Source organism: Nicrophorus vespilloides, unplaced genomic scaffold (genome assembly GCF_001412225.1).
Source record: "Nicrophorus vespilloides isolate i.1.1-1 unplaced genomic scaffold, Nicve_v1.0, whole genome shotgun sequence".
Classification (NCBI taxonomy): Eukaryota; Metazoa; Arthropoda; class Insecta; order Coleoptera; family Silphidae; genus Nicrophorus; species Nicrophorus vespilloides.
The window spans coordinates 9,149-28,677 of record NW_017095598.1 but is presented as its reverse complement, the minus strand read 5'-3'; the positions used below and the strand labels follow the sequence as shown (position 1 = coordinate 28,677).

Below are 19,529 nucleotides of genomic sequence, written 5' to 3'. Positions count from 1 at the left end.
TGATTTACATAAGTTAAAAACATTAATACTTTCAATGCGAAATCTTAGACCAATAAATTCAGATTTGTATACCATAAGAAAAAATAAATTAATATCGTTCAAATTTATTAATTCGTGTAAATTTTAATTGTAAATAATAGAAACTTTCATTTAGTAATGTAGCGCCATCTCGTAAAGTATTTAATAATAAAATTTATTGGAAGCCATAAAATGACAGAAAAACGTGTTGTTAATAAAAAGTAAACTTTACAAATAATATTTTTGAACGAAAACTTGTATGTGGAGATATATTTTCAATGGATGGTCTAACATAAATAACGGAAAATTTTTGGGGAACATTTGGAACAGGAAGCAGGTGGTGAATTGAAAAGGGTTGGCAGGTGAGATTGGCGACGAAATATCAATTGAGCAAATCTGATTAAGTGTGTACATTTATTCAGATACTAATAACTTGTATTCAATCATAACAATCAGGTTGCGATTTAAGTAAGTAAGGAAGCAAAATTATATTATATTAATGAAAAGAAATCATGGACAATTTCTATTTAAATACAACCTTCATATTTTTAACCGACTGCCTTCGAAATGCATTGCTTAGCCCAATTAAATTTCGCAGAACGAATCTTGATAGACGGTAGTAATTTGCATCAAATTACGTGTAATAAATTTAATTCCATGAATATTTATACGAGATTCTCATTAAAATAGTACAAACAAATTTGTAAACTAAGAAATTAGATTTATAATAAAAAAAAATTGATATTATAAAGTACAAAGTTTGTAAAAATTTGTTTTGAAGAATATTTTATTTTAAAATATTATTGCTTACATTCATAATATTTCTCTCACGTGCAATAATTATATATAAATATTCCTTTTGTTATTCACCATTTAGATCCATTGTTTAGAAATTGCGTTTCCTTTCACATAAAATGATAAAAATCGGTTATGGAATGTTCCGCCAATAAAGGCACAACTCAAAGACATGCACATCTAATAGACATGTATAAGAGACGAAGATTATTACTTGGATATATCAACTTGATTAAGCTTCGCAGAAATACGTCTGCGTAACATAATTATGTAATTTGCTTTTAATGCACCTTAATTTTATAATTAAATGAAACGATACAAAAATAGTTTTTAATTTACACTAATTAAGTGTGTTATATAAATTTTATTTTACTGAAATTATAATCAATTTTTTATATTTCCGTTACTTCCAATTGAATTTTCATGATATAAAAAATAATAATAAAAATTGAACAAAAATTACAAGACATGGACTAATTGTAAGAATTTTCAGAAAAAAAAAATGTTATACATTGGTTCTGGTATTATTAACGACCTAATAAATGTAGCGGAACCATACGTGACATAGAGGATCTTTGAAGACAAGTTATGGAGTTACAGTTCCAATATACTGGTGGATCGGTGAAGATTCTCACGTGTGACATTGTCCGGGATAAAAATAGCGAAAAAAAACTTATACTAAATTTCCCATTCCCATGACATTTGTATCATAGCATTCATTCTAAATTACGTTTCATCGCTTAAAGTCATACACCACGCAAATGTGTAGTTAACCAACCGGCAAAGTTCTATTTATTGAAAATGTTATGAATAATTGATATACAATAAAATACCAAGCAGTTCCGTCACTCAGTATTCTATATGCTTTATGCTCTCTATATGTATCTATTCACAAATAATTTGCTTTTATGGTGATTTTTTTTATATACAAACAACTATAAATCCAAATGTGTGACTAGAACATTTCCAGACGGCGCCACCATCAAAGCCGACAAGAAAATCGATTATATAATTTACATGATTACAGACACTACTAATTTACATCGATATGAATTATCTTGCATTAACCTTATTGATTGATTGATTTAAAAAAAGATTAATTAAATAATAACGTGTAAACGAATTTAGTTCACAATATCCCACTAGATGGCGGTAAACTACCTTTCATTTCAAAAGAAAACATGGAGTTTTATTACTATTACTTTTCTCTCTTTATAAGGTAGTATAACGTTTCTCATTTTTTTATTACCCATAATATGACAGCTGCTGCCAATTTACTTCAAAAAGATCGTAAACTATAGTGTCTCAGTACAAATATAAACAAATATGTTAAGTGGAATAAATGTTGGTGTAATTATCTTCTGTATCAATAATCCTTCAATTCTCAATTCAAATATCTTAATAAACTATCTACCTATAGACCATCCTTATGTATATATATAGATATATTTAAACAAATTTAGTTCATGAAGTCATTGTAGATGGCGTCTCAATAAAATTCCTTTATTTCACTCATAGAAAACTAATTTTCATTGCTAATCAAGTTTTATTACCATTCCATTTCTCTCTTCTTATCAATTGTAAGTTAGTATATACCAGCGTTGCTCGTTACATTTTTAATTGGTCGCAATATAAAAGCTGTCACCTTACGTCAAAGCATAAAAAAAATATGTTTTTCCGTTAAGTGTCATAAATCTTGAAAATTCCAGTATTTCCTTTATACAACCTCGAAAATAGTTCTGATCACCTTCTAAACTTTATTGCAATAACCTATAAATTATAGTTATGAAATACCACACAATCCTATAAAGTTTAAGCTACTTTTCCATTGCATTTTGAAATATCGAGCGTGAAATTGATTCTTCTCCCTACTTATATATGAGGGGTAGTCAGATAAACTACTTTGGAAGCCACATTACAGGCGCATAGTGAAATATCATACATGCATTTTACTTGCATAAGAGGCGCACCACTCGCAAGTAATCAATTTGGAAACCTCGTTATCAATTATCTTCCTGATGTGATTAATATCTGTCTGTCTATTGACCTTCATTATACATATTTTACATGATATGTGATGTTTCAAGAAATTGTTTTTGATGTTTCCATAGATGGCGCTTCAATAAAATTCCTTTATATCCTTTATTCATATTCTAAAATCGTTCTGATCACCTTATAAACTTCATTGTAATGAAATGCCAAACAATCCCATAAAGTTTTAGCTTTTTTTTCAACTGCAGAAGGAAATGTCGAGCGTGAAATTACATTTTTTTTCTTTATTCTTTCTAATGCTAGGGTAGACAGACAATGTGGAACCTAATCCAGTTTTGTACAAAACATCCTTTCTTCAGTGAAATCCAGTGTCTTCTTGGTTAACCATTGACATTATTGCAACCATTTGTTTGCGTCCATAGTGTCATTGTCTTCTGAGATTATAATGAATACACGGAGGACCGATTTCTCTTCCCCCAAGCTCAATCTGTCCTATCCCGCATAGAATCTTGCAGATAGAATACGCTTGGGGTAGTATTACAGAAATTGCAAGTTCATATTCATATGACGATTTTTCAGCTTCATTTGCTATCATAGTTTAATGAATAATTGCTGTCCTCTGAATAAAATATGATTTCAGTTCTGCAGTTAGTTGGTTTCTCCCCTTCGCTTGTAGAACTAAATACCAATTTCCGATACGATTATATTCCCTGCAGGGAATTCATTTTGTACTTCATTCTATTCTTGAAAGCATAGTTTTTCATATTTTCATTTTCAGTCTTATTAGAAAATTTTATAGAAATAACTTTATGAGAAACCAATTTATCCAAGTTTATTTCTGCATAAATCTTATAAAAGTTACTGACAAATTATACTTTTTTGATTGATGCATCACAAGGAAAATGAATTACTTTAGGAACACGGCAAAGTTTTTCAAATTAAAAATGATATTCAAATTTACATGATATTCGCAAGCACGTTGTTCCAGAGCATAATTTTCCCCCTCAGAATCTGTTCGTGTCTCTAGCTGTCGCATCATTAAGTGAAAAAAGAAATCGATGAAAATCTACACCTCCGCTTCACCCCTGAAACCCGCATCCCCACAAGCCTCGTATGCCAATCCAATAAAATGCATCCCCTTGTTGTGGGTATTAAGAGGCACGCGTCTGGCATCCAGATTGAGATTGGTCAGGGCTCTTCTCCCCCAAAAGCGAAAACAAAATCCCGGCCACGTGACCAATTGCCACCACGTTCTGACCGGACGGACACATCGTCGAGGGGTTGACCCTCCGAGAGAAAATTTTCAATTAATTCGGTATTAGAAAGTCCCAGTGAATATATGAGTGTTTGTGTGTGCTCACCCGCTAACTTCAAATCCGCCAGAGAGAAAATTACAGCAATAAATTTTAATGACTTACAATCTTCCGTCACACACGATGAAAATTTTCATTCACGAGCGGCAGTACGAAATAAGTAAATGAAGGAAGAACAAGAAAAAAAAAGTAGAATGAAGGAACGAAATGAAACTCGAGTATTAAACTCCGAGAGACGAGCAATATTATTATTATACAATGTTTCCGAACAAAGGAAAATCGCCGACGAACGAGTTGTGTAACTTTCTCCGAAGACCGAACGAAAATTGTATTTCATTTCAGAATTGTATAGCATTTAAATTGAAGTACTTTTTTTGTAAAATATATTGAATTTTACAGAAAAGTACTGTTTCTTTTTATTCGTTATACTTGCAACAAGTTTTCATTATTTCCATATTATTTATGTCTTCAAGCTTTTGAATACAGCATATTACGCCCACAATTCATATTACTTATTAAAACATATTTTTACTGTAAATCTCAGAAATATAATTTAGCTTTTTTTTCTTCCATCAAAATATTAATAAATTTAAACTATTATAATGTAATTTAGGCTAAATATTATTACCATAATACAATAATTTTCAACTATAGTATTTTTCATGACAAAAGATTTGTAAAACAATTGAAATTATATTTTTAAGAGTTTCATTAATATTTTAAATATATAATTAATTTCTGAAGTTCAAATGAAACCGTGTATTTCTTAGTTTATTTTTGAGTATTTTATATGAAATTATAACAATGTTAAACACTTTCAAGTTGTTTATTGTATTTTACTTCTCACGCACTGCAACGTTTCGTCCTTGGACCATTATTACATTTATCCTATACTTAATGATATATGAATTATACTAAATGGCAGTTTGCCATATTACATAATGTATATTTCTAATTCCAATCGCGAACTTTACGTTTGCATATACAATATAAAGAGAACAAACATTAATAATTCTTCATAAAAACCAATAATACAAATTGAATACATGTACAGAAAACAATAATATTTTGTTTCTAAACTCATTTTCGGCGAAATTAGTCATATGAAAGCTGTGAACGAGTTTAGCAGAAAGAAAGCTGGTACACATGACTTGTTTCAATTACGTTTAGCTTCAAAATAAGAAAGATCAATGACCGTGTAGTTAAAATGAATTTCCATTATTATTTTATATAACAAAATAATCAATATAAAACAAGATACCAAAATATTTTTGTACATCTGTTCCATTAGTATTTTTCAATATGCTTTAAAAAGAAACATATTTGTACTCGACTTGAATTTCATCAAACAGTTTCATTTTTCGGTTTTCGTAGCACTTAGACAAAGCCCTTACCTACACTACGCCCCAAACTATCGTCCGAGTCGCCCAACCCAAAAAATTAGGGTCGATCCCCTCAATGAGTAATCCTCAAAAAAAGTAATTTGTATTGTTTTAAATGGGAATGAAATCAATACGTCCACGGCGAAAGCACTTGTTAAATCACCCTAACAAGTTAGTCATATGAGTCACATACATACTTTTGTTGGTGTGATGTAATGTAATATGCAATTTCCATAGAAAATAAATTTAAAAAAGACATTTTGTACAAAATCCAAAGAAAAAAAAACGAATTCAAAAGAGTAAGATTGATCATCAACATGAAATAATTCGTTTTACATAAGATTGACTAGTTTTTGAAGATGCTAAATTAAGTTTTTGTTAAATATAAATCTATGTTGGTCGATGAAAAACACAGGAGTGTCGTATACTGCTATAATTACAAAAGTGTGCATATGGTTGCATATAATAATACATTTAAATTTGTACTGTTTTCATTGAATCTAATTCTATATTAATAAAAACCTATAATTATCAAAACAATTAACAGATTCATTAAGTTTAAATTAATTTAATTCAATAATTTTCCAATGATTTTGTTCTTTGGACTTTCCGTTGACACATGAATTTATTCCAATATAATCATTATGGTTGTAACAATAAATGTTGTTTTTTGTAATTTATCACTTATTTAAGTAACGTTTTGTTACTTTTACGTCATGAACTATTGATGTTTATTTATCAATAGCTTTAAAAGTTGTTTTGAACAACGTTTCTATCTTTATGTAACTTTCGCAACAACTGTCTTTTTGTTATAAAACAAAGCAATATATTTACAAGAAGAAACATTAAGTACCATTAAGAAGGACAATCGAGTTGATATAGTGATAATCAATAAGAAAGAGTGACTTGCAGAACGCAAATTGGAATTTCCCCTTCGACAAATATGAATTGTCTCAACCACCCCAAAAAGAAACTGTTATGCCTTTTAACAAAGGACAATGAATCTCCCCCTTTTTCAAAACAGCATCGCGATTTCCAACGAACACAAAAAAAAACACATTGAACGAGTATCAAAAAAAAACAATAAAATGAACAAATCCTACCTGGATTATCGAAGACCATCTTGTACACCAGCATCGCCGCATCCTCCTCGCTGAGGAAATCCCAGAGGCCATCGCAGGCCAGGATGATGAAATCTTCGGATCCGGATAACGGAATCTCCCTGACTTCCGGTACAGCAATAACGAAAGGCTTGTACTCCGCATCGCCTAAAAGCAAACGCATTCCATCATAATTAAAAACACAATTAATAACAACAACAAAAACTTCATTGTAAGAAAACGTTAATGAACCGTCATAAGTTACCGGCTGTTCATTTCTAAAATATGCATTTTCTAATCATTTAATCTTAACAATTTAGTTTAATTAGTTTTGAACGTAAAACAACGTTAAACCCTATGAGTTATGTGCGCATACGAGGAGGCGAGATGTTGCTCGATTATGGATTATGATTACAGTCTTCGGATGCTCAACAACCAAAGCCAATCGGATGGATTGATGGGGCGAGCGTGCAAGAATCTCGTGCATTAATCTGGTTTTAGTGCGGTTGATTACTGCCGATGAAATGTGGATTTCTATATAATGGGAACGTAAAAAAAAGGGAGAGCTTATTGCAAGCTGGCTGTACCACCCCAAACATAAGTAAATCACAAAAGTCCAATAAAAAAAGGAGCTTAGTATACGGTGGCATAAAGAAGATATTGCCTTGTGAAACGGCGATAAAACAATCCATTCATAAAGCTACCACCGCATGCAGCTCGAAAGCCGAAACTATGGTACGATTAGAGATAAACTGCATGAATTGGGCAGACGACGGGAGAATGATCCCCTATTGATTATCATTAACCGCCGAAAAGTACAGAGTGCTTGTTCAGTCGACCATCAGATCCACTAAATTGGGGAATCAGCAAACTACTATATCAACAATGAGAAGTTTCCTTGTTATGAGAATGTTTGGGATGGCTCCTAAGTGAAAAATAAAGGAAGAAAAGTTTTGCAAACTTTTGAAACAGTGAAATGGTAGTCTAACAAAGCGATTGTAAAGAAATATGATTTCTGTTTCTGGAACTTCTACAAGAACTTCTCGTTAGTTCTTTTCTTCAACTAAAAACTTTTAGCAAACCACAATATTTCTTTATTAAATTTGATTTAAATGTTATTTCATTATCTTACATTATTTGATATTTTCTTAATTACATTTGTTATAGTATTTTGCATCTAATTCTACTTAATACCAAAAACTATGCTTTGATTTAATGATTTAACTTTATATTAAGCAACATCAACGATGATAACTACAGACACATTTCAATCATATATTGCTCTAAATTATGTGATGTATTGCTAAAATCTTTGATGAAACTGTTAAGTTCAACTGAAATAATTTGCACTAACTTTACCATACATTTTAAACAAAATTTTCACTATCAGTAGACATATTATAAAAAAATAATAATTAACAAAATGTATACACTTTACGTATACATAATTAGTTTATTCTAATATATATTTTGTAAGCTTGAAAATAGAGAAACCAAAGTTCATTTTAGTAGGATTGGACTTCCTTAGTTTAAAGCTAGTTGAGAGGAAAGACAACATTACAAAATTTGTAATTTATTGATTAACTCCTAAATTTCTAGACAACTGAATCAGCCAACTTCGTAAACTGATGATATGGACTATCAAGATTCATCACTTGATATACAAATCATAGGTAATTCCTCTTTCCTGGACATTTTCTAGAAAATTATAATAATGCCTCACTAGACATGTTCAAAAAAATTAAATCGAAACACTTCGTTACTTTCGTAAAATCCGTCATGAACTATTGACATAAAGACTAGCTTTCAAAGATGTAGACATCTTTAATTGCTGAGTTTCCTATCAATCATAACGTTTTCTTCATCCTTTCTTAATTTGAAGTTAAAAATCTAATAACAATCACACGAGTTGCTTAAGTTTCGCACGAAAAACGTCAAACAAAATGAACGTTACAAAACCTTAAAGTGATTGTTGACCTTACACAATACGTGACGCCATTTCAATCACAAACGAATTGTTTACAAACACGAAGCGGCCTGCATTTACCGTGATAACCCGGTGTATCCATCTCTTCATTCATAAATGCTCTCAGTGCATCGCGCGGATGATTGAACGCCAAAGTTCAATGCATTACAAAATGGAATCCCGCGATAATGGAGATTCATAATTTACAACTGCCACCAATTATAATTATTTGAGTCATTTTCTACTATACATCAAGCACATGAGCGTTGATTGACTGCGGTTAGATGACCTCCTTGTACGATTTAAAAACTTGTTAAGAAAAAGAAATAAAGCAAACAAAGATACTTATTACAACACAATCATCAGCCTTGAATCTCGATGCGCTGTATATATTTTTTTTAAATAAATAAATTTGTTGTATACTGTTCGACCTATAAAATAATGATGTTAGTGTTGTTTTTCTTTTAACATAATAATTGTTATACCAGACGCAAGGTTATACTTGACATTTCTAGAATCTATTTTTTAATCATTTTAAGATATTGAGAGACAAAATAGCTGGATAACTACAAATGGATTAAAATGGTTGATAGTTGCTTTACAAATTTCAATAATTATTTGCTAAATAAACTATACTAGAAATTACAAGTAATATACTAAAATTTATACTATAACTATTATACTCGATAATAGTTACAGTTCTACGAATGAAACATACCAAACAACATTCCTTTTAGGCACATTCCTAATTTACTAATTATTCAATAAGAACATATTCTACAAAAATAATGTACTTTATAAATAAAATGATGTATTTACTAAAAATTATATATTAAAATAAATACCGGATGTTGAATAATCGAAATTATATAAATACTTGCGAGTATTGAATATTATCTGTAATTATCGATACTCGCTTCACATCTTGTATCCTTGAACTATGCAGATACGAGCATCGTATGAACAATACACAATTTAATTGAATAATACTACGCAATTCTACATTGTCTCAAGTGATATTTAGTTTAATATATTTTGTTACATAATTACAAAAAAAAGTAAGCTTTACCCATAAAATTAATGAACTTTGAATCAAAAAAACTTCTAATTTTAAGATAATTACGAAATTTTAGCCTACTCGCGCAAAAAAAAACATAATAACATCAACAAAAGACATATTATTGATTTATTTTTAGTTTTAACTTTTACATAGCTAAGTAATTGTCTGAAAGATCTCATCAATAAGTACAAATATTACTTAATTGCAACGCTGTTTTTTTACTAAATTAATCAATTAATATAGAATTAAGCAGAAATACTTCGGTCGTTAGCCGTTTGGCCCCAATTTAGCTAATAAAAATGAGTAAATAAATAAATATAAAATAATTTATATGCACTATTTGTATCTAAATATTACTTACATTTAAGCTAATTTAACCATTTATAGACTGTAACCATAGATGCATTCCGTAACATGTTACGTATTATAACATTGGAATTGTTTATTAATTTGAAAATTAATCATTTGTGGTTATTCAGTTGTTGTAAAAATATGTATGAAGAAGAGATATTTTACAGTAATTTTGAAAATTAATTTGATAGTACACTTTATCTCTTTTTGTAGTAAGTCTATGCGATTTAATCTATTACAAAAATGTAGTTTTTATACAGATATTAAAGTAAAGAATATCTTACCAATCTTATATCAAAAAAAAATCTTATTATCGTTAATATTTTGATGTATTTTTATCATCTAATTTTGACTATCTTATTATTGATTTAAATAAATATAAGAAGAACATTTGACCAATCTCAATTGTTTCAAATATTTTACGACGGTCCACTTTACGACTGTTGAAACGAGCGAAAAATAGGGGAAATACTGGTATGATTTTGTTTATGGCCTATTGTGAGAGAAACAGTAGCAACGCCAAGAATTTAGTTTTACGACTCTGTTTTGCTACAACCTAGACATGTCAAGAAAAGTTTCATCCTAATGATTTAATTTTATTAATTACTCAATCTAATGTTTTTTTTGTATTGAAATTGTTCCAATATTATTATTATTATTTTCATAGAAAAGTTAGTATGGGCGACTAATAGCCGAATGTTTAAGTCGCCCTACCCACGATTCCGTGTGCGCCGGTTCGAATCCTGGTCAAGCCAGGCCCTTTGTGAGCTCTCTCGGTGCTTGCAGCAATCGTTCGCCATGAATAGACAGTCAAATGAAAGAAGTTCAGCATATGGAGCTTCAGCCAAGTAGATGGACAATGATGTGTTAAGGATACACAAAGGGAATAGTGGAATTGCTGAGCATCAATATACTGAAGTTAACTTACAAGACGGCTGCCAACCAACAAATTGCTGAAGAATAAAATATAATGATAAAAACTTCCACTGGGAAGTTTATCAAAAAGCAAATATCTACCGCAATTATATTTAATTAATGTTCGCAGGAATAAAATTGTAAATTAAATATATGACATAATAATAAAAAAAAGTTAGTATAATCTGCGTTTCTCAACCTCTCATTATTTATAGGTCACAAAATGATAGCTGGGTCGCACAGCAGAAATGTTAGGAAAATTTAGATGCTGACTTTTTTCTTAATTCCATTGAAAATCTTCTTTTATCTGTAGTTAGTCAAAGTGCAAAATCTGTTGTATGCAACAATAATAATAATTGTCCTCATAATATATTTTGTATAATTATCTCAAATAAATGAATAATAAACGAAATGTATCGCTTCAGCAAAATTTCACAATCGCATTGTCGCAATTTCAGTTATTTGCAACCACTTGAAATGAGTTTGTTGTTTATTTGTCGATCTAGTTTAATGGATAAATATTTCCGTACCGAGAATTAATTTTGCTATCTACAGAGGCCTTAAATAGCAAACAAATATTGAACCAAACGCAGTGCGAATGACGCAACGGATTGGATGGAAACGTAATCCACTTTAATAGAGAGCAAATAATGTATTCATTGCACATTGGATTCGACCGCCTTTCAGCTATATTTGCTGCTGCTCTTATATATATTTTTTATGTTTTTTTTTTGTGTGTATATGTTAGTTTCATCTATTTTCCTTCTTTTCTTACCGATAGCTCTGGAGACTGCCAACTGCCCGTTAACCCTCCACGTGCCCCAGTAGATAATCATTCCGCCCTCGTTCTCAATGCGCTCCTTCTCGTCCGGTCTGAAGGGTTTATGGGGGTTGACGCATTGAAGTATCTTGCCCTGATTGGCAATTAGGGCCTGCGAATCGCCAACCCAGGCAATATAAAGGCTCTTCTCTTTCGGACGGAGCAATGCGCATACGGCAGTAGTTCCACTGCTGAAATTCTACACAAAAAAAAATCAGTACAATGAGAAAAGAAATGATAAAAATATAATTGCATTGCTTTTGGTCAGAACATTTGGATTTCCATTGATAACTGGTTAAGTAAGTTCATTTTATTTTTGCTTAAAACATAAACTTATTTAACTACGTAATAACTTTAGTAATAGAAAAATATATTTTTATGGAGAAACCATTAAAAATTTATGAATAAAAATATTACGTAAAAAGCTTTTAGTACTACGAGGAAATATATAATAAAATAAAAATCAGACTAACATTAAATATAGTAAACTTATTTATATAATCAATTTGCATATTTCTTTTGAAATTTATTTAGAATCATATTCAAATCAGTTTGTAAGAAGACAGCTAATTTTCAAATTTCCAAACTTGATTAGATATTATATAAACTTAGTAGAAACTAAGTTACAAAGTTGCTAAATATTGCATAAAGTATATCTGATCTTTAATTATCATTTTATTATGATGTGTTCTTTGGAGGTAAGAAATTACACTCATTTAAAGGCAAGCTATAATATGTATATGTGGTGATGAATTTCAATTAATCTCAGTAGGTATTTCAATAGAGGAAAGAAGTTTGAAAATTTCTGTAATTAAGTAGTCGGTACGTTAGACAATTAGGATAATGTCGAAAGCATCCGTTTCTTTTTTTGTTGCTGTAAATTTAATGTTGCTCGTCGGGATTTACATATTAACGGATGTTGGTAACGTTTTGATGAGCAGGAGGGGCTCTACGATCGGCGGGCGGCGTTTGAAGGAAGGATGCATAAATAGAATCGTGTAACAAATAATGATAGATACCTCAACTTTGCATTTCTCAATGAACAGTGCATCCGTTTTGCAGAAGGCATCGATCAGAGCCTGCTCTGGATTGGAGACGAAGTGTCTGCTCTCCGCCAGGTACTGATGGAGGTGGGCCGCGCTGTAGGCGGCCGCATCGTGGCCGGCGTGACCATCGAATATCGCATAATAGCTGGACGGACTTGCTTCCTGAAAAAAAAACAAAGAATTGGTGGTTGGATGAGTCCTTCGACTTCCGCCTATCACGACGTTTCAATCACCTGATCATTGAAGATCGTGTTCAGGTCATTGATGATCGTGTGTCTGTCCTCCATCTTGCGCCTGGTGTTCTTCATCGCGCAACAGGTGACCACGTTGTAGGAGGGTCCAGGGGACGGCAGCGTGCAGAGGGTGCTGTTCTCCAGGTACCTTAGGCAGACCTCGTTGGTCTTCATGATCACGGATTGCATCAACTTCAGCGGCTCGTAAACTAGAGGGAAAAAGAGAAACACACCATGTTTAGTCTTATGCCGGAAACCCGGCAAATCAGCGCAACTGTAAATGGAGATAGGAACGCGCGTGTCGCTCTTGCGTTTTATTTGAGCGCTTGATCAATTTGCATTCGTGGATAACCAGTAAGCACGGGAGGAATGGTAATCCCCGATGCGGATGTGGAAGTTCCCGTTAATGACGGCTAATTATGGTTTCGCGCGTTTCCTGATTTCAACCTAACCGGAGGTCGAGGGCTGCTAACCAACTTACAAATTCCCCTCTTCACCTCTTCTGGTCAAAGCTCGTTGCACTACAAGCGCAAATCCACAGCAGATCCGACTTTAAAATCTAATTTCGCAGCAGTGACAAACGCAGCAATGACTGACTTTTCGTTTTGATGATGCCCTCAGAACGAAAACCAAAATAGACTTAGTAGCTGCGCGTAATTGCAATGTCCGTAAATGTTGTTTCTGAAGCGAACGATGGAGGAATGAATATCTTGAGATGTTTGTCACATAATGACGTTGATAGAAACGTGAAAACAATCGAATTTAACATCATAGTGAGCGGATTTGCAGCTTACTGTCTTCTGTAGGGATGTAACCGCACACGATTGGCTGTTTCTGGCAAGTCTTCCTCATCTCGTCGATGATGATCTTTATCAGCGTCGACAGCAATTGCTTTGGACATTTTCTACAAAAAAAAACGAATAATTAATATAAGATTAAATAATAGAAACAAAAAAAAACAAAATATTTATACAACATTTTCAATTAAAATAAACATATTTGATTCAATAACTTATGTAAAATAATTAGTTAATATACTAATAATAATCTATTTAATTTCCATTTAACTTAGAACCAATTGTTTGTAGTTTATAAACAAAACAAAATATTTTTTTAATTCAATTGCAAAACCTTAAAATGATTCATATAAATATTTGTAAATGTTTATGATTGTTGCAAACTTGTCGGTAATTCAGTTTAATTAGAGGAAAACCCAATTAATATTATTTTAAATCCGGTTTTACCTAACAAATTCACTATCTTGTCAGTTTACATCATCATAAATTAAAACCAATAATAAATTTGTACTCACTATATCAACATTCTTAGAGCATATTGAAACGCAATTAGATATAAAATAAATCAAAGTCAATCTAAATGTATAGACAAAATATAGTGAAGTATTGAGAGTGTATAACCCTCAGAAATATTAGTACAGTGGAACCTCGCTTAACGAGCACCCTCGCATAACGAGCAAAATGAATTATAGAGAAGAGAAGTCCCGGATTGCACGCCTACTACATCATTTTTAAAACTTTTTTACACATATTATGTGTATTTTTGAATATGTTTCACGATACAAGTAAAAAACCTGAAATTTTGGAACGGATTAAACTCGTTAAGCGAGGTCGCACTGTATACACTACAAATATTGCTTAACTTTTTTAATCGTGAAGAACGACAATTAACTGAAAGTTAATCCAATTATCAATATTACTTATTGCCTAGATTTTAACTAACAATATCAAAATTTAACCACAACTATAGAGAATGTAAAATTATTACTAGTTATGAACGTTTCTATCCAGCGTGCAATGACATAGAATAATTGAAATCTAGTTGTGGGAGCGAAATAAATTGTTTGAAATGCGAATGACGGATGCACTGATTTTGGATAGTGAGTCATTGAGAAAAAGTGTACGTAATTTACGCCCGGTAATTCTCATCATCGGATTAAACACTGATTAAACTGGCGGTTACATTTACAATTGTCCCCAATTAAACAAAATAACCTTTTTAGTCTCTAACCCGAGCTCATTCATGAAAATTCTGCAATAATTGTTTGTATTGTTCACAAGTAAAAGTTGTAAATGTATTATTTAGGAAGTCATCGATCAGTCATTCGGTTGTGGGAATCAAGTGAATATTTTGTATCTAGTCGAATTGTATACTATTTATCAAGCTATTATTGAAGATAATTTGTACATGGATAAATGTATTATTATCAATGAGAAAGTACTTAAGCAATCCCATAAGTCTAATTTAAAATATGTTTTTCTCATAATCATTTATGAACGATGTTTTAATTATATAAATATATTTATTCTTTTACAATATTTACAATTAAAGCATTTATATATAAAAATTAAAATAAATCTGAATTGTTCTTTAGTTGCAACAAATACAATAAAAAAAGTTAAACAAAATACAAATTAATGGTTATGTGAGTAATAGTAACTCTTTTTTAACATTCTTAAATTATGAATAACTCATATATGTATTTAACCTGGTATTTGTAGAACAAACATGAGTAGCAGATTTTCAAGAATTGCATGTAATGTGGACATAGTTAAGGCGTTAAACTAACGGAAATAATTTGAATTACTGTAGATTCGCGAGTTTAGAAATGTATTATATCAAGAATATATGTATCTATTAATCAGTAGTTGGTATTTGGGATAAAAATGCAGAAATGAAAATAGTAAATAAATTTTAAAACTAATATATTTAATTTCACAAGAGAGCGCGTTGAAGCTCCCTTAAACATAGGTATAAACAAATAGGAAAATCAATATTAACAGTCAGTCAGTTCGCTAAAATAGTAAATAAATAAACACAAGCCATTGGGCATTACAAAAATACTCGTTTTGCATAAAAAATAAATATAAACAATGACAAAAAAAAACAGTACAATTTCATAAAAGATTATATAAAATAAACAAACAACGTCAGATATATATTTCGCCGATTCGTTACGCATAGTTATTTTTTCCCACCCACGCGGAAATCATATTAAGATGAAAAAACTACCGCACTTTGGAAATCGCGGGTTCTAAACTGAAGAGGAACGTAGGAAAAATAGGTCTCGGCCCACCCACACCATTCGCGGTTCTCAAAAGTACACGTAAACGAAAATTCCGGAGCCCTTGCATAACACTTTACTTATTACATTATTTTTTTTGCTGATATATTGGATATTGAAATATTCTCGAGAGGTTTATGAATCGCGACGGCCATTTTTTTTTTGTATGTAAGTGCGTTTTATGTTGATTATTATTTCCCCAAAAAATAGTAATCTTCAATTGTGGTGATATAGGCTTGCTCAGATACCGTACAGCACGTTGATTCTGCTCTTCAGCATCGGCGGGAAATTCCCGTAAACCTTCTCCCAGGCCTCCTCGCCGATCTGCAGCCGGAATGCCACGATGATGCTGGCAATCCGACCTCTGAGGTCGTTCTCGATTTCGTTCCAGGAAGCCACGGCGTCGCAGAAGAAGATGAAGTCGCACACGAGGACCTCGGGCATCCTAACTACCAGCTCGCAGAAGCCTTTGAAGGCGAGGTGCTTCTCCTCGCAGTCGCCGACGTTGCGAATCGTCAAGCAAAGCGGTCGCATCAGGCCTTTAAGGACGTGGACTACGTCCGTTGGACATACAAGTCCTAGGATGCAAAGAGCGATGGCAACAGTTTTATACATAGTCTGTAATCCGTCCGTGTTTTGCATTATCTCAACGCAATGCTCCAAAATTTGCGCCGCGTATTGACTTATACCGGCCTGAAGTGCTATACATAATTTGCCGACCACCCAAGCGGCGTTGTTGCAAGCCCCGTTGAATCTTCTATCCAGGTTTTCCACTACAGCTGGTATGTAGGACTGAATCTGATTGCAGATGTACGGGTAACAGTACATTATCAATTCGCCGAGCATGGCCAGCGACGCCTGCCTCACGGGCACTGTTTCATCCTGGATCAAGTAGAACAAATGGTCCATCAAATTGCTGCCGACGAGGAATTGCGCAAAGTTCCGCTTCAAATTGGTGATCATAGCCACCAGGAGATCCAGCGCGGCCACAACTAAATCTTTATCGTAGTCCTCCGAGTCTCCGCCGCCGCTATGCACGTTGTCCTGGATTACTCGACAGCATTTCGCAAACACCCCCTTGCAGTACTCCACCAACTCGACGTCCACAGAAGTCATTACGGAGGATAAACACTCGCAAATTGCGAGAAATTCCTCGATGTTATTGTATTCATCCAGCGTGGAGAATTTCTCGAAGACAGGATGCATCAGCGGCCTGAATACTTGCTTAAATTCGACGCCAATAGCTTGCGAGAGAACGGCGATGGCATCGTACAGCAAGTACAGCGAGCGCATTTTGTAGACGTTGAAACCGCTGAGGAAGGTTTGCGAGATCATTTCTAGGTGAGGTAGCAATTTCTCCTTGGCTTCCTCCTGAAAGAAACAGAAAGAGGATATGGCAGCCCGTTGCACCCGCTTGTTGTCATCCAACGAATGCTTTAATAGCACAACCATGACAGGCCCAAAGTACAGGTCCACCGGACTGTGGACTATGAATCTCACGTAGCGCGACAGCGTCCAACAAGTGATCGATCTGATGAGAGAGTTATCGTCATCCATGCATTGGATCAAAGGCGGAATCAGATTTGGCAGATGCTTCACTAATCCCTTGAAACAGCCGTCGGCTATGGCTCCCAGCGCCAGAATTCCGCACTCCTTGCTCAATAAATCATTGCAGCCCAGCTTCTCCATGATTAGTGGCATGGCCACCTCCGCCATCTGATCCTGAAACTGCAGCGACATGGAATCCAACGAAGCGGCGCTGCACTTCCTCAACGTCCATCCAATATCGGGATCATCATCATCCTCGCAGTTCTTAACGAACGGTTTAATATCCTGAGGATTGTCGCTCATGTTCGAATCTTTACCGAGCGAATCCCTCAACACGCCCAACTCGTAATTGGAGTATTTCATGTTCCTCAACAGAACCGGAATTAAATCCTTTAGAAACCCACCAACGATTTCCTTGCACGTGGGCAACTTGCTAATAGAAAACCAAAACTCACAAGCTTGCAATGCGACCTCTTCGCACTCATCCGCCGTCTTCAAAAGCATATACTTATTTACGTCCTGAATAGCCGGCAATATGGCCTCGTCCTTATTATTGATGAACACCACGAAGCCCTGACACACGAGAATAACGATCTCCTCGTTCGTTTCATTGGCCGCAACAAATAGCTTCATTAAGTACTTGTTCGTCTCAAAATCCACTTGAATGGACTCGTAAAACTTCTGCAAGATCTCATTCATTATCTTCATACTGTGCTTGCGGATGCTCAAACTCTCATGTGATGTCAGCTCGGTGAACTTAAACAGCAGCTTTTTTATAGACTCATCTAACCTCAATGAAACATTGAACCTTTGCGACAAATAATCCTCACAGATATTGATTAAAGTCTTTATGGTTGTCTCACAAATATCTATATTTGGGGAATCCAGTGATAAGATCAAGTGTGGCAACAGCTCTGGCCAATTATCGATGCCACCTTTGAGAGCTAAGAAGTTTATCAAAGCAGATGCACTCAGTCTTACATCTCTGCTGGGATCCATGAGTAGCTTCAAGCATTTACTTTTCATGTTTTGCAGCACTTGGTGAGGTGTGGTTTCGTATACATACAGCATATTGTTCTTTATTATTAGCCCAGCCAAGCTTCGTGTTCTCTCATCGAACTGCTGAGAATTCTCGAATATGAGAAGGAAGTAGTTGAAGAGATCCGAGTTGGATTGTAGTGATGTGAGTTTGGCCTGCACATTTTTCTGGACTGCTGTGTCAGGTATGAAAGAGTCCTGCAGAACTTCCAATACATTGGTTAAGATCTCCTCCTGCGGCCGCCAGTCGTTCATCTCTATTCAACGAAACAAATAATAATGATGACAAACAAATTCATAGGAGAAACCGCAACGTACTTACTTAATTCCACGACGATCTAGCACTTTATGTTTTGATAATTCAAAACCATCGACTATTGTTTGTTTTGACATTTACGCCGGACGTTGCAGAGATGACCGGAAGGGGCGCTGCTGTCAACCGGAGATCAGTGTGCACCAACATTTCAAACGCAAACTCTCGATCAATATGCATATAAAACTAAATACACACAATCATCGAAAACGAACGCAATTTCCTTAAATTACCAACTGAAATCTTTATATTTTTTTTTTAAACATTACAAAACGTCAACTGTCACTTGGTAATTGCGCGGTAGATTTGAAAATTATCATCAACAAATTGCAGCTGGACATTCCTCGATTAAGATTGAAGCAAACAAGATCTGCACGAGATCCGCATTTGATATTACCATGAATAATATGAAAGAGAGAGGAAAAAAAAACGAATAATTCAATTCTAAATTGGTTTTAATAACTGAAACTGTGTGTGTTTTAATGACGAGCAATTTAACGAGCCCAGATGTGAGACGGAGCGAGGCGTTTATTATTATGGTGAAGAAGTCGAGAAGG

The 19,529-nt window shown here is 33.5% G+C and overlaps 1 protein-coding gene and 1 pseudogene across 1 annotated transcript; both read right to left on the bottom strand.

Moving 5' to 3' along the window:
- Window positions 1–5,659: 5,659 nt before the first annotated feature.
- LOC108558017 (protein phosphatase 1E-like) lies at window positions 5,660–13,889 on the bottom strand. The gene is made up of 6 exons (XM_017914804.1): window positions 13,786–13,889; window positions 12,992–13,200; window positions 12,732–12,920; window positions 11,668–11,911; window positions 6,604–6,768; window positions 5,660–5,664 (listed from the first exon to the last, which is right to left on the bottom strand). The coding sequence occupies exons 1-6, from the start codon at window positions 13,841–13,843 to the stop codon at window positions 5,660–5,662; spliced, it is 870 nt and encodes a 289-aa protein (XP_017770293.1). The 5' UTR covers window positions 13,844–13,889.
- Window positions 13,890–16,164: 2,275 nt separating this feature from the next.
- Window positions 16,165–19,231, bottom strand: LOC108558026 (annotated as a pseudogene).
- Between the last annotated feature and the right edge of the window lie 298 nt (window positions 19,232–19,529).

What these genes read in the sequence shown, in the direction of transcription:
- LOC108558017 (XM_017914804.1), bottom strand. Translation starts at nt 13,843, where the DNA reads ATGAGGAAGACTTGCCAGAAACAGCCAATCGTGTGCGGTTACATCCCT. An exon ending in ACACGATCTTCAATGATCAG is followed by an intron (nt 12,921 to 12,991) that starts GTGATTGAAACG and finishes TTTTTTTTTCAG; the next exon opens with GAAGCAAGTCCGTCCAGCTA. An exon ending in TTGAGAAATGCAAAGTTGAG is followed by an intron (nt 11,912 to 12,731) that starts GTATCTATCATT and finishes TTTTTTGTGTAG; the next exon opens with AATTTCAGCAGTGGAACTAC.